This window comes from Akebia trifoliata, chromosome 4, assembly GCF_017979445.1.
Source record: "Akebia trifoliata isolate Shusen 1 chromosome 4, ASM1797944v1, whole genome shotgun sequence".
NCBI lineage: Eukaryota > Viridiplantae > Streptophyta > Magnoliopsida > Ranunculales > Lardizabalaceae > Akebia > Akebia trifoliata.
In genome coordinates this window covers 6874443-6891246 of record NC_141378.1, presented here as the reverse complement: position 1 = coordinate 6891246, position 16804 = coordinate 6874443, and the positions used below count along the sequence as shown (strand labels likewise).

General features: G+C 35.1%; 1 protein-coding gene across 1 annotated transcript; it reads left to right on the top strand.

The window, feature by feature from the left end:
- The first annotated feature begins 1227 nt into the window (after positions 1–1227).
- On the top strand, positions 1228–16540 carry LOC147403381 (serine/threonine protein phosphatase 2A regulatory subunit B''beta-like). The gene is made up of 13 exons (XM_086438948.1): positions 1228–1807; positions 3888–4133; positions 4412–4517; positions 4664–4763; positions 8525–8630; positions 8836–8926; positions 11660–11801; positions 12268–12415; positions 12527–12636; positions 13766–13922; positions 14024–14149; positions 14247–14398; positions 15912–16540. The coding sequence occupies exons 1-12, from the start codon at positions 1658–1660 to the stop codon at positions 14385–14387; spliced, it is 1623 nt and encodes a 540-aa protein (XP_086295074.1). The 5' UTR covers positions 1228–1657; the 3' UTR covers positions 14388–14398; positions 15912–16540.
- Positions 16541–16804: the final 264 nt, after the last annotated feature.

The window sequence follows — 16804 nt, the reverse complement described above, 5'->3', positions numbered from 1 at the left end:
CGTGTCATGGGTCACTTTTCTTTCTTTTTTTTGTCCACTCCACTGACCTACCTATGGCGTAGCTATCGGTGGACCATACCAAACATTACCTCGATTGCTAATTCTTGACCAAACAACTATAAGAATCTTATCTCAAATATTTGAAATAAGTTAAATCATATCATAACCCGCAATAATTCCCAAATATATATGGATTTTATCTTTTCACATCACTTACATGTAAGTATTAGTGGTGTATTAATTGGATTTGTATCATTTGATATTGAAGTCAACATCGAGTCCCTAAAGGAGTGACTTTTGAAATAACTAGTCCACGTCCATAAAAATAAGTATGCGAATGAAAGCACAAACAAAATGGACACGAAGGGAATTAAAGAAAAAGATAACCTATGAAAATAATTATCGGTGGGTTTAAAAAGGAGGCGTATCATAATGAAAATCATCATAAATTTGATTGTCAAGGCATGTTAATAATTATTTTGGACTTAAATTTCCACATTAACTAACTCTAAAATAATTTTTGTTGTATCTCTCCAAAAATAAATAGGTTTTGAGTTCAAATTCTCTCGTTGATCACCCTCATGGATTAATCCCGATTTTATATGTGGTTTGTGAGGATATTTCATGTATGGGGGGAGATATGGTGTTGTAAGAAGTTAGTTGCCTCACGCTTGCTAATCAGATCCATGGGTTCGGACACCTCGTCATCAGAAAAGAGAAAGCTAAAAAGAAGTCATAAATACTCGAGAGAAGCCCAAATCCAGGGAATATAAATCAACCTTGAAAAATATAGAAAAGTTGTGACTATGAATTAGGCACGTGGCATATTCAATCAACTTACTTGACGATTCGAAAATCATAGATGTGCTCTCATCGGGGTACAAAACTGCACCTTTTTTTTTATGGGTAACCATATATTTTTTTTATCTCAAGGAGAGCACATCTACAATTCTCGAGCTTGTCATGTTAGATATAGTCGATTGAGCCGCCATGTGCCTAAGTCAGATTATCAGCACTTATGTAAAAAATAAAATAAATAAATGATCCCAGATCAAGCTGAATTATGGTGGCCTTGAAGTGGTGGCCCAAGAAGTTCTTGAAAGTAAATGGACCCAAAAAGTGTGTCAAAGGAGGTATTTTTTCCATTTATGGAAGTATTATAATTAAATACAACATACGTATATCATACGAAGATACGTAGGGGTCTGACTCATCTTAGGCAGTTTCAGTTGTTCGTCGATGGGCATTTCTTTCTCTGTTTCTCTCTCATCGTCTCTGGTGTTCAACTGGAGGATTTAAAGGTCGATTTGATCTATGAAACCCTCGAGGATAGATTTTTCAAACCTTTGAAGATCTAGCCTTTCTCCGAGCTCCAGTGCTGGAAATCTAGGGTTTCCTTTTTCTGATTGGAATTTGAGACATTGTTAAAGAAATTATATTATCAGTGATGAAAATGGTGCGAATTTGCTGAAGTAACGTTGATTTTTAGTTATTTTTTCTGTCACAGATTCAGAGTTGGAGAGTTGGTTTTGGTTTCGTTGTAGGGTTGGATATATAATAGAGGGTGGTAAGATCTAGGGTTTCGATTAAGTTTTTTTTTTTTGAAAGGTATTTCGATTAAGTTTCTGGTGTGTATGAGACACAGAATCTGGTTTCAATGGATATGGAAGTTTCTGGGGATGTTGCTTCTATTGACCTAGAATTGATTCAGCTTCCAGAGGTATCTCCTTTGGCACTTAAATCAAACCCTTACATTGCTGAGGAGCTGTACTCTCAATGGCTTTCGCTTCGAGAAACCGGCCGACTGGTATTTTCCTTCACACCCTTTTGTCATCTTGGATTTTATTTGCATCAGTTTTCTTCTGCGATGTGTTCTTGGTTTATGTTTTGTTACATTTAACCTAATTTTTTTTTCCAACATTTGGATTCGTTATTCGTTTTTGCCTGGTATATTGCGTTCTCAATGAATGTGAAAATTATGGATACTTGTGGAAGATTCCCTTTCAATTTCAAAGAATGTGGAATTCTGGAATTGAATGATCTTGTAACCAAATCAACAAATTTATGGATATAATGAACTAGATTTTCCTTGTGTCAACAATTAATATAGTTTTTATCAGGAGACAAATGAATCGCAATAGCATACATTAATCAATTTATTCCATTTTATAATGTGAAAACGTGTTTTCCGAATCAAACCAAGAGGTTTAAAGTGTCATTGATTTGTTTTTCTTCTTTTTTTATATTTTTATTTTTTATATTATAAAAGTGGTGGTGGTGGGGGGGGGGGGGATTTGCGTAGTATCTAAAGAAGCTTTGTGCTAATTTTCCCTTAAGAAATAAGGTTATTATCCCATGGCAACGATTAGCAAGTATTGCTGAAGAACTAGTCTTGAGGGTGTCTAATCTAGATTAAACCTCAGTGGTTGGTAACTTGGTACCTCACAAACTAATATAGTGTTATTGAGGCATATGGGGCCCATTTAATGAAATGGAAACAACATGAACATGTGTCATCTTGGATATGGTGGTCACTCAGGTGTGCCTTCTTGGTTTTTGATTGGTCTGCTACGGATTTCTTCTTGATTCAGTTACATTGAATTGGTTACATCTTGTTTTGGCTGTGGATGTCACCCATTTCACTCTTTAATAAGGAAAAAAAATGAAGGTGATAACTTGGCAAAGTTTGTGAGTGGTAATACCACAGACCTAAGATAAAAACCCCGCCACCATTATACCTATTAAAAAAAATGGACGATAAAATCCTTTGTAATATGTGGGGAAAGTCATGCCCTAGGTTAGTTTGTATGTGTGCAGGCAGGCGGGACATCTTTTCCATGTCTAGGAAAACCGGGAATTCTGTTATACCTTCTTTTTTACTTCCTTTTTCTACATCCAACATCTTCCTCGGATTTAAAAAAAAATCTATGGTTAAAAAGCTAGTTGACATGGCATTTGCTTTTAAGATTCTTGTCTAATTGACTTGAGGCGAGTTGAGCCACTTGTTTTTGTGCATAATTGGATTGATAAAATAAATGCTGTACCTTTTGTAGTTAACTAGATCCACTTAAACCCAAAGTGAATCCGGTTCTTATTCACTCTTTTGTCGTAAAAGAACACCAACATTGAAATGAGCCAAACCCCCTTGTATTGCTCACTCGAGTTGTAGAAATTGAATCTCTCTCTCCGTCGCCCTCTCTCTCTCTCTCTCTCTACTTCGACACCATCTATTTTTTCAGTTGCTATAAATGCCCAAAAAATTAGCTCATTGGACCATGGATTATTTGTAGTCAAAGAAAGATGTTGAGAGAAAAACGGGGTTTCCTTAGACGGACTATATATTTCATTATTATTTTCATTGAAGCCTTATCACAAAGTATATCATAATTGTTTGTTTTTTTTGCTCTCCTTCCATGTATAAGAAGGGTCAATATTACAATATCATAGTATATTTTATGTAAATTTTTTTTCTTGGCTTAATCAATTTAAATGATAGTTTCATGTTTTTTCCCCTGTAACTACCTGAAAACCAATTTCCCTACAAGTTTCCTGTATGTTAACAATTACAAATTTATTAAAATGGGGCTTGTACAATTTCTGTGGTTTGCATCATTTCATATATTCATTTCTACCTGGAAGCCATGGTTTTTACAATTTGTACAGTTGAAATATTGCCCCTTGCAATTCAGAAAAATACGACAAAGTATTTTTACCATATTGCCTTAATCAAACCCTGAAATTTGTAAGTGCTGTGAGGTCTGGACTTGAAACATATGTTAAGATGTCTGGAATGTTTCCTTCTCTGTAAGTGTTATCAATTCATGAAACGCCTGAAATTGTCTGAAATACATATCTTAGAAATGTCTCACAGTTTAACATCCATGCAGGTAAAATCTTTACTTGATGATGCAAAGGCAGGTGTTCCCTTGAATTTCCCTGGGAGTTCTAGTAGTGCAAATGCTTCTACAAGCAATTCATTACCTTCCATGTTTCCTGCTGGAGGTGCACCTCCACTTTCACCAAGAAGTGCATCTGGTTCCCCACGTATTGTGAAACGTCAAGGGACTGGACCTTCTGTTTTAGGTTCACCGTTGAAATTAGTTAGTGAGCCAGTAAGAGAAGTGATACCTCAGGTACTAACTTGTAATGATTAAGCTTTTCTGTCCCTCTTTTGATAGATATAAGGGTGAAGGTGAGGTTTTGACCCTTATGTGGAAATAGCAGCCACAGACTTTGCCAACTTACCAAGTTGACACCTTTTGATAATCTGTATTAGTACCTTGTAAATTCTTTTGTATAGATTTTTAACTTGGGAATTCTTTCTTGAGTTGTGCTTATACTCTCATGAATTGTTTTCTTATGATATTGTATGTGGAAATGGATTTTGATAAAGCACTTAAAATGTTTGCAGTTCTACTTCCAAAATGGTCGTCCGCCTCCTAATGAACTGAAAGAGCAATGTTTGGCAAGAACTGATCATCTTTTCTTTGGCCACTTGGATGGACTACAAGTTCATGGTGAGATACATCCAATGTCTATCATGATTATTATTGTTATTATTATTATTATTATTTTTTAACTTAGTGCAGCGTTGTAAGTTTGGAAGGTTTTTCATCTTTTTCCCCTTTCTGATAATTGGTTATTTTCTTCTTTTTAATTCCAGAATTTAAAACAGTTACAAAGGAAATTTGCAGACTACCATCATTTTTCTCAAGTACTCTTTTCAGAAAGATTGACGTTGACTGCATTGGGATTGTGACAAGGTATGGAATTCCTGTTTTTGTTGAAAGTTATAAATCCATGGGATCTTGAGTTAAAATCATCTTTTCAATTTTTTTTTCAAGAGAAAGTATAAGATTTTAGAAAATAATTATTTGTCAGTTCCATTGCTTCATTTTTTTTTTTTTGGCACAGATTTGCTACTTTTGTTGATTAGCATTATGTCAGAGTTTTTTTATACCTTAAAATAGCGTCTTGTGTGCACATATTGGCTCCAGTTTTGGCTATTGTCCAGTTGAATTCCTACTGAAGTATCAAAATAGGAGTTGGTTGTGCCTGTAATTTGTGTATTTTACTTTCATGTAGAGGTATTTTGTGTTCTATGTTTTTGTCCTTTATAAGTGTCATCATCATCAAAGCCTTATCCCAAGAATTTGGAGTCGGTTGAATGAATTCTTCCTTTATTCATTTTTGTCTAAAGCCAAGTCTTCTATTAACCTAAGTGTATATTTATTCATTCTCACTACTTCAATCCACATCCTTTTTGGTCTTCTTGCTCTTTTAAAACCTTGAACTTGAACATTTCTTCTAATTGGAGCTATTATCAGCCTATGTTGCACATGACTAAGCCATCCCAATTGACTTTCCCTAAGTTTAACACCTAGTGGGGCTACTTCTACATTTTTACAGATGCGTTCATTTCTAATTTAATCTAGCTTAGTTTTTCCACTCATTCATCTCAGTTTTCTCATTGCTCGTATGCTCAATCTACAAACATATACTTTTTTGATTGCCCAAAATTCATCTTCATAAATCATAGTTGGTCAATGTTGTCTTTTATATATATACTAGAGTTTGCTCGTGTTTACGACGATAGTCACCAAGGTCGCCGAATTTTTCAAAAAGTCGTGTTTAAATCGTGGTTTTATAGGTTGTTGATTAAATCACGAATAAATTGCGAAGTTTTGAAAAAATCGCGTTTTAAACAAACTTTGTGATTTAATCGTCCAATTCTTGGAGGGTTTTTTCATAGTTAATTTAACATTACATGATTATTTTTAGAATTTAATACAAAATTAAAGGGCTATGTTTAAATAAACATAACCTTCTAAAACTAAAATCGAAATCAAAAGTTAGAAATCAGAATAGAACTCTAATTTTTTCTTGTACGATTTATTCTTATGATTTAAAATAGGATTTGATGATATAAATGATAACTCCACTTAGTAGAAAAAAAATATGTTGTTCTGACACTATTTCGATTTTTTTTTCGACTTTTTCCCTTGCCAACTTATACTCGAACCCCGACTTGGTGACAATACTTATGGGCATGGCCATCCTCTTTGGGGTTAGGGGTATAAAAGAGGAAAAATGATAAAGTTGGAGGAGTATTATTAAAAAGGGGGAGAAGATGATAGATAATAAAGTTAGAGGGGTATTATTGAAAAAGGGGAGAAGAAGAAAGGGTAGAAGAGGAAAGGCAATAAATTTGGGATACTCTTGGAAGCAAAGATGAGAAAAGAAAATAAAGTTTTCCTTGAAATTTGTATCAAGATTAAATACCAACCCTTCTTTATGTGAAGGGATAAAGGGAGTGGGGTCCACCATATCTTCTTTGGGATTACGATTGTAAAAGAGAAAATATAATAAAATTGGGGGAGTATTTGAAGTTGAAGGGGTATTTAGGAATGAAGGGGTAGAAAATGAAATGCAATAAAGTTGGGGGTATCCTTGGAAAGTGGAAGAAGAGAAAAGAGAATAAAGGTAAGCATCGTGCCCTTGAGATATGCTCTTAACATTTGGTCGCATTTCTTAACGCTGTTGGGTCTAGTAGGCTGTTTCCCCAGATCAACCAAGGCTTTGGAATCTTGGCTGACGTGGGAAGGATCATTCTTGTCCTCGACGCGGATTCTTTGATTCTTGGCTCCATTCGCTATTTGCTGGGGTATTTGGAAATGGCACAATCGATGCATTTTTGAGGGGAAAGTGTTTACATTGGATGGATTAATCCTCTTCATTTTGGATTCATGTTTTCTTGGAGCAAACTTTATAAGGAGTTTAAATGGGTGTTTTTTGAAGATTGTGTTGTGAGGTGGGATAGGGTTTGCTCCTTGTCGCGAGAGTAATTTGTTGGTTCCGTTGGGCTGTTGTAAATCTTTTTGCTTTGTGTCTTTTCTTTGTTTTGGGTTGGTTGTCTCGACCCCCCTCATTTAGCTTTTATTAATAAAATTATCTTTATCGATAAAAACAAAAAAAAGATTGAGACAAAGGAGTGGGGTCTACCGTTGTGTCTTATTATATATATATATATATATATATATATATTAATTTGATAGTGTTGCTTCAGTCACATAGAACTCTAGAGTGCACCTCCTTGTTAACCATCCATCTCTAGTTCTCTGGAAAACATCCTCTCTTATTTCTCATTATGAATAACATAACCAAGGCAACAAGTACTTATTACAATTTTTGTACAATAGTAATCATTGTGCCGCTAACAATTTTGTTGATTAGCATCATGGAAGGCTTTTTATTCTTTTAGTGGCTTATCATGTGTGCATATTGGCTCTAGGATTATCTGTTCTCCAGTTCAATTCTTAGTGAAGAATCATAGTAGGATTTTGTTGCACCTTGCGTGCTATTTGTGTTTAGTATTTTTATTTTCATATAGAGGTTTCTTGTTTCTTCACTTTTTTTTGGACCATTCTGAACAAAAATAATGAAAGACATTTGTATCATTCATGTACTTATTAACCATTGTGCTGCTAGAAAGAATAAAGTAACAACTTGGGTAGATTATTTTATGATGTACATAATGATTCCTCTATAAGCATCTCTTTACTGCCGCCTTGCTTGATAATACCTAATACCCCTCCAATTTAATTATTTTTCCATTTTTACCCTCTTAACCCCAAAGAGGATGCTCGTGCCATAGGCACGGGCGAACTCTGGTATATATTATATTTCAAAACAAGAAATTGGAAAAAAGTCAAATTTAATTAATATAAGTAATATGTTACAAGTTACAATCTTTAATACTGGTAATTTTTGCCAGTATGGTATTCCAGACAGCCGTCTTTGATCTATTATGGAACATCTCCATTGGGACTGCCACCTTTGCTATCATCATCAACACTTCCATTTCCATTCCCATTCCATCTTCATCTGAATCATCCTCTTCCGTTTCTTCATCATCTGATCTTTACTTATACTTCATCTACTTCCAATGGTTATTCATCTTCCTCTTGTATTTCGTCCTCATCTTGTAATTGTGAGAGTAAGAATATGGAAAATATATTAATCATTTTTTGTAAAGGAAGTATGGAGGGTGGGAGTGCCTTATTTATAGCCAAAAGAGTGGTTTAAAGCAACATGCACACCCCCCTCCCCCCCCCCCCAAAAAAAAAAAATAATAAAAAAATAAAATAAATAAAAAAATAAAAAAAATAAAAGATAAAAAATAAATCTGTATCCTAACTCCAAAATTTAAATTTCTGACAGTAGGAACATATGGCATCACATATATGCCTAATGGCTATAATTCTGCATATGTTAGCATCGTATATGTGATATTTGTTTAAAAAATTGTATATACATGGTCGCACATGACAACACTGCTAATAAGCTGCACTAGAAACAAATGAAATCACTTTTCAGGAGTTGATGATTGATTGAAGCATTAGTTTAAATAATGCTACTGAATGATATTGCTTCCTTAGAAATACTAGTAGTGCTACTTATCTAAAACAAAGAAAAAAAGAAATACTAGTAATGCTGATTATGCTTCCTTGAAATTCATTTGCAGGAATGCATTCGTTGATTATTGGATCAATAGCAAGATGTTGACAATGGACATAGCAACCCAAATATTTACAATTTTAAAGCAATCAGAACGCAAATACCTCACTCAGGTCTGTCTTCTTCTTCTCCAAAATCTGTGATGCCTGTTCTCCCAACATTCCTTTGTAGATATGATTTGCTTGGACATAGATGTGGTTCGGCACTAAAGTCACTTACCAAAATAAGCTGTTGTCTTTCCAAAAAGTGATTGCAGGTCTGTTGCTTGGTATTACTTCTTTCCATCTGTATAATTTCATCTGTTCAATTTGGATGCAGGATGACTTCAAACCAGTTCTTCGAGAACTTTTGGCAACTCATCCGGGCTTGGAATTCTTACAGAGCACACCTGAGTTCCAGGAAAGATATGGTATGTTCTTAGTCAGTTGGCCATTTTCTATGATGTAATGATGGTAAACTATGGGAATATTTTTCTTATTGGCTCATAAAACTGCATACCCAAATGAAAGAAGAAATAAATAGTGACCCCAGTGAGTGGTGCTTATTATCATGTAAGATGGGAATAATAATAGTCAAAAGGTTCTCAATTGAGTACTAACCTTGTGAGAGACAAAATTCTCCTCTGTACTTTCAGTCAGGGCTTCCATGTGGTGTTGTGGGAAGTGAGTTTTTCTCTTGGACGTTGAGTGTGGAAAGGATAGTTAGAATTCAGTTTGAGCGTCGCAGGAGGATTGCTTTCCTGATTTGGCATAAGGAGTATAGTTTGGTTCTGGGAGGATTGTTGGTATGATACTTCACCTTTTTTATGTTCAATTTTGCAATTCATCCTCTCTTCCATGGGAAAAAAAAATGCTCATTCAAAACTTCATGGGTCGAGTTGGGGGTGGGAATTCTTGGACTTTTAGCTTTAGAATAAACTTCAACGATTGGGAGGTCCATTCTATCGCTAGCCTCAATTGCCAAATTTCAACATTCCCATCTATCCAACAGAGGAGGATTGAGGGGTATGGTACCGCTCTAGGGATAATGTGTTCTTGGTCAAATTTTTCTATCATTTCCTAGCTGCTGTGCCGTTGTCTTGTTTTGTGGAGTTTCCATCCACTGTTGTTTGGGGCCCAAAGGTCCCTCCAAGTTAGTCTTCTTCATCTGGTCTGCGAGTTTGAATAAAAATTTGAAGGGGGGGGGGGTGCAGTTTCTTTCTTTATTCCAGATATATTAGGGTTTTCCCTGCTCTGTTCTGTCTTTATTCAATAATTGTTATAGGAAGGACTTCTTGGCTATAGGGAAAGGATCCTTTAGATGCTGTTTCCATTTGCTGCGTGCTAGGGTATTTGGAAGGAGAGGAACTGTTGGGAAGGTGCAGTCTTTCAGGAAGTTATCATTAGCATTTCGTGTCTATTTTTTTTTTCCGGTTGTAAGGGGATGTTCTTTGAGGAATTCCTCTTTGGATGGGATTTTTTGTGCAAGGGTCCAGGTAAATCCATCTATGTCGCACTTTTCAAAAAAAAAAAAAATCCATCTATGTCGTGCTTGTATCTAGGAGGTCACCCTCAACCTCCCCTTTTCCTCTACTTAATGAAACTTTTGTGTCTATCAATTGTCTGCTTCAAAGGAAATTTGGGTGGAATGTTGCTAGCTGTGAAGTGGGTATTGCATTGGATGTGATGTATCCAATATGCTGTTGATATGATGCTTTTTGTGGAAGCTTTAATCAAACAAGCCAGAAAGTACCTCTTCTCACCCTAAATGAGCCAAACCAGATATTCATGGCAAAGAACTTATGTTGGCGAGAACTGGGAATAACGAAGGCCATCACATGGAAGTTGCTTATTTTATTGGGTCGTATGGTGGGCTCTTTAGCAACGACAAGATTGGGGCCATCTTCAAAACATGTTAGTCTTAGCACCCTAGATTGGGGTATGTCTAATTTACATTGGGTTCTTTATCAGAGTTTACCTTCATTAATAATATATTGATTTAAAAGAAATGGAAGGAAAATTGACATTGTTGATCAAATTTTTTTATTTTAGAACTTGTTATGGGACATTAGGCCCATGGCCTAGATTTGTCATGAGTCGATCTCAAAGTCAGCATTCTAGGCTAGTTGCATCATCATGCATCAAGTCGGAAATTTCTCTAATAATTGGATGACTCGAGATAAAACAATCTCCCTGGTCCATATGACATTCAATATTGTTGTATATCTCAAGATGATAAAACACTCTCTGAGCCACGGTGTAAAATCTCATCTCAAGTCATTGTCTTGGATGGGAGAAAGACCTAGATAATCCAAGTCAATCCTGAAACATTCAATGTCCTGTGATGGTCTCCATTGAAATTGAGACGGCTTGGCCGAGACTTGGTTGATATGATACAGATTTTCAAACCTTGCTCTGAGCCTTTTGGTCAATGTGCCGCTGAGTTTTCTGGATTGAGGAAATGTGACCATTTTTGCCCAATGGGCAGGGTAGACCACATAGTTAGGAAAAGAACGATCATACTAAATATGCATGTAATTTATGGATGCATGCTTCATCATATTTTCTTTGGCTAACTTTTGGTGGTATATTTCCAAATTTTATGGTGTTTTTCCCTTTGAAGCTATTCGATATCATCTGGATCACTGATCTAGCTGAAATTCTTCTTCATTTGTAATAAGCTGCTTGCAAGTAGTGCTCCCTGTTTATTATTATGGTTTTACTGTAGGAATTATGAATAACTCTCTCACTAGAAAACTCAGTAGTTTTTTATTTCTTCAACTGTAACTTTATTTTTGCCAAGTTACTTCAATATATTTTCAGCTTATCTCTAAGATATTGAACTTTTACCTCATTTGTTGGCGCATTCTTTGGATTGAAGTACTAAGCTGTAATTTATATTCCTCTTCCTCTATTTCTCCATGACACAAGTAATCAATGACACTAGCATGTGATTTTAGGGGCCCTTGCGCCTTTGATGAACCATGGAATATTCTGCGTACAGTATAGCACCTGGACCTTGCATTGCTTTTCTTAGTATACTTTTTATATGGGTCTCTGAAACTTGTTTAGTCTAGTGATAAAGTCTTCTTTCCCATACTATTAAGCATGTAATTTGCTAGCACTGATACATTATAAATTACACTTCTGTTGTGATCGACCAGCGGAAACTGTCATATACAGAATATTTTACTATGTGAATAGATCAGGAAATGGCCGTCTTACACTGAGGGAGCTGAAACGTGGAAATGTAATCGCTGCAATGCAGCACGCAGATGAGGAAGAGGACATTAACAAAGTATTGAGGTAGGTTTACCACCTAAAAACTCTTTTAAGTATTTTCTTAGAAAAAGTGTTCCAAGATATGTGATGCACAAGGCATGTAAGTTTGGGTTTTCTTCTTTTTGGTACTTCTCTCACACCAGCTTGTTTTCTAATGTACCAAGTGCTCATTAAGAGTCACTTTGACTGGAGTAAGGTTAACCAATTTATGTTATAGGTTCTCCCACAAATGGATATCATTCTTACATTTTGCTTACCATTTGATCACATAGCCCAAGCTCTTACCTCATTAAGAGCCCTTATATTGCAAGGTAGCTCATTTCCCTTTTCCAGAGAGGTGTCTATTGGAAGCTGTCTATTGGAAATCAACCATTATATTTAATAGATTTAGATTGACATGGCAGGAAGAAGCACTTGTCAATTGGTAAAGACTGGTACCCACTGTAATATTTGATGGAACATGAATCAATTCTCTTTTATTTTTGTACAGGTACTTCTCGTATGAACACTTCTATGTGATATATTGCAAGTTTTGGGAGTTGGACACGGATCATGATTTCTTGATCGATAAAGAGAACCTTATCAGATATGGTAACCATGCTCTTACCTACAGGATCGTGGATAGAATTTTTTCACAGGTTTGTGTTTGTCATCCACTGTTAATGCTCTTCAGAATAAACCAACTTCTTTGTAGTCAAAGAAAAATATTACGTGCTGGATTTTTAATTCCTTGTCTTAATCCATCTCAGATTCCAAGGAAGTTTACTAGCAAGATGGAAGGGAAGATGGGCTATGAAGATTTTGTTTACTTCATGCTTTCGGAGGAGGATAAATCATCTGAGCCTAGTCTTGAGTATTGGTATATTGCTATTCTTCTTCTTCTTCTCATTATTGAACTGTTGCTATGGTCTTCTTGAATTTCATGGGTTGATCTTTATCCACTTTCAAACAAAAGGATGTAAGATCTTTATCTTTAATTCCTCAAAAAAAAAACAGCAACACTTAAAAGTGTAACAACCACTCCAACTAAATAAACACCATTGTAAGATTAAAAAGAAATGGAGGAGTAGATTCGGCATAGAGAGGGAAATAGAAATAGGGAAGAAATATAAAAAATAGTGGAGGAAGAAGAAGAAGAGGCAGACATTATTGGAGCTGCAAATCACCTAGGGCTTATAAAGATTGGGGTCACAGAAAAGATATAATATATGTAGTTAGGCATCTTTATGCAAATTAATTATTGTAAAAGGGTCAACTTTAGAAAGAACTATTACAATACAAAACACAGAGAAGAAAAGACATATAATAGATCCTTATGTATGGTGTGTGCCTTGGTTAAAAGGTGCTAAAACGATATGTGCCTACCTAAACCTTTGGGGAAAAGTGGTCGTTCCTGAAATCCTTAAGGCCTTTTTTGAGAGATTCACCTTGAGATATGCCTCAAGGCAATAACTCCAAGTCATTTGAAAACAATGGTCACCACTAACACTAAGTATCAAACACATTAACTTCGCAAGTCCGATATTTTGAGACATCCGTATTGGATTGTATGTATTGATGAATGCATTTTATTTTGATATCTTTAGTTCACATTCAGTATATAATTTCTAAAGAGTTCTTCGGATAAGTGACATACAATAAAATCATATAAATAATATACAATAATTTTGAAAACAAAATATTTAAGAAATTCGTAGGTTTGAGAAAGTATCTTGGTGTGTGGTCTAACACACATGTACTTAATCAGATGGAGATTTTATTCCATTTATCATCATTCCCTTTTTTTGGTCTTCCTCTTTCTCTTTTAGAAATTTTCAACTTGCACTGTCTTCATCGAGAGATATAATGGGCCTTCGTTGCAATTGACTGAACCATCTCAATTGAATTTTCCTTAGTTTCCTTATGTTATATGTAATTTGTCTCATCGAAGTTTTGTTATATCATATGTGGTACGTACAAAATTTATCTCATCTAAGTGCATATTTCAGGTTCAAGTGTATAGATTTGGATGGAAATGGAGTGGTTACAAGAAATGAAATGCAATATTTTTATGAGGAGCAGTTACATCGCATGGAATGCATGGCCCAAGAACCTGTGCTCTTTGAGGATATTTTATGCCAGATGGTTGACATGATTGGACCAGAGGTCATACCCTAGGCATTTATACATAGTCCTGTCAGTTTTTCTTTCTTTTATTGTAGTTAGAGATGACTTCACTGCATGTAACACTAAAAGTTGGCTTGCAGAGAGAGAGCTATTTTACACTACGTGACTTAAAGGGATGCAAACTTTCAGGAAATGTTTTCAATATCCTTTTCAATCTAAATAAGTTCATGGCTTTTGAAACACGTGATCCATTTATTATTCGTCAGGTATGTGTGCACCTTTGATCTACACTCGGTAGTTAGGGAGTGGAGTGCTTATATGATAGGGTTACTGACAACCTCTTTGGTACTGCATTGCGAGCAGGAACGTGAAGATCCTACTTTGACAGAGTGGGATCGCTTTGCACATAGAGAATATATTAGGCTTTCGATGGAAGAAGATGGTGAAGATGCTTCCAATGGAAGTGCAGACGTTTGGGATGAATCACTTGAGGCCCCCTTTTGAAATTCAACATGGTAAGTGGGGGTTCTGTCATTTAATTTTTTATTTTTTACTTATCAACAAAAGAAAGTGGGGTTCAGTCCTTTAATCTTTATTTTTCTTGATTCTCTGCTGTCTCTCTTCTTAACTGTTCACGCTGTTTGTCTGAACTCTCAGCATCACCTTACTCTGTAAATCTTTTCCATCTGCTTAGTTGTTGTGTTACCTGGAAGATTAGACGCTCTAGCAACCAAATTACAATTGTGTGAGTTAACTGTTGGGCAGTACCATATGCACCGAAAAATAGTATATTAATTTTATAGTACATACACAAACATGCAGACATATATTTTGTTGTCACAGTTTGAAGACCTGCAATGAAATTGGTGAGGGAGCAAATCTGATGAATGCATGGAGTTTTTAATTTTAATTTTTTTAGGATACCTGAATGCATGAATTTTTGGTGTACTTGAGATGAGGTTTTCACTAGCCAAATTCTTGAAGCATAAGCCTAACATGCATCCCCCCTTCTTTTTTTTAATAGATACATAATTATTAAATAAAAATAGATAAATTGTTAAAATTCTAATGAAAAAGAATTATGATAATTGATTAACTCACATTCAAAAGTTTAATCTCCATATTCAAATACTAAACTCAAAATCAAACTAAATTGTACCACATCTATTGATTCATACTTTCCAACTTTTGAAGTTTTAATCCATCAAACAAAACACAACATTTTTTATTGTAACAATTACTCTTAACTAAAAATAGCTAAACACTATACTAATACTAGAAGATGTAAAGGAGTAGGTTCAACTTAGAGAAAGTAGAAATAAGGACAAAACACAAACTAGAGGAAAGAAGAGCCAGAGATTGATATGTAAATTGCATGTGATAACATGGACAACATTATAATTATAAAACTATTAGTTAATGATATTATACAAATGGAGTGATAAAAGAAATACGGCACATCTTCCCAAAAGGCATTTTTTTGTTGCTAAGCATTCCCCTATATGGCATATGCTTAATCTAAGAGGCACTAAAAAGAGGTGAGCATACTAAGGTGTAAGCTTTTTCAGCACCTCTTTGAGTAATGGCCTTTTCTCAAAGTCTCAAGGTGTTTCATGATAGCCTCCTTGAAGGCCAGCTCAAGGGTTAAGCCTCCAATACATTGGTTCCAAATTGGATGATAACCACTTCAGATTGTTTCAGCCAGTCAGGAATTCACAGCTTCTAAATCATAATCTTTTGCTAAGAAAAGATTAGATAATTGAAATTGTAGAACTGAATTCTGGTGTATGCCCAATGTCAGGTTATTTCACACTTTTTTCAACCGATAGTTACGTTGATTTGAGCCAAACGGAGAAGGTCATGGTTTCTTTTTGTCCATCTTTTGATGATTTTAACACCATGCCTTCTGTTCATTTCTGAAATGCCACATTAGACAAAAGACTGAAGAGTATACAAATGACTGTTTTTATTAGATGTACAAGTGTTTTTTTATTCTGGAAATCTATATTTATTTCTCATATTGTGCAGGTTCTGTAAAAGCCCTAGGTGCTCATTTGAACCTGGGCATTGAATGAAGAAACAATTGACATATGGAAATACTCTTTAAACATAGCATCAACATCCGATTTCATCAGTGATAGATTCTGAGATTGGCCAAGTGAATTGTATCTCAGCTGTGAGCATTTGTCAGGCCAGCAATATCCTTGACTTTGTGCAAGTGAGTGGGAAGCCTTTTAGTTGAAAATTCCAGATGCCTCCTTTGCAAATGAGGCACAGTTGCTGATTGGCGATTAATCATCTTACAGGTAACCACAGTTTCAAAGTATTATTAGTCATTTTTTGGCAAGGGAATCGGTTCCATATCTGGTTTCTCTTTTAGTTCCTCTTATCATATCATAGGTTGGGTGATGTGGAAGTGCAGGCAGGTGTATTTGTCTTCTAGTTTTACTGGGACCATGTTTTTATGGATCGGTTATTGTCTTTGGATAATTTATTTGGTACTTACTCTGCTCAAATTTACATTTTATTTTTATTTTTGGATTTTTGTCAAAAGTAATCTCTTGTATTACGTTCATCTCATTTTGAAATGGCATATGTATCTTGCTGTTGTCAAATAAAATGCGTCATGGTCAAAACCACACCTTCGCTTTCTTATCTATCAAAAAAACCTAATTGCTTGTGGTGAAAATGTCAATCTTCTTCTCCTTTAATGAAATTTATATTTATAAAAAAAAAAATGTCAATCATCTCTTGTCAAAAAACATTAATTATCTTGTTTCAGTTCTCCCTAATTTATGTACTGGACCATGCTTTCCTTGGTTTAAGACTATTCTTTAGTTTGTTACAATTTGCAATTTGTTGTTGTATTTGGAAAAAGAGGAACACAAAAGAATTTTTGAGGAGGATGATTCAAATGGTGT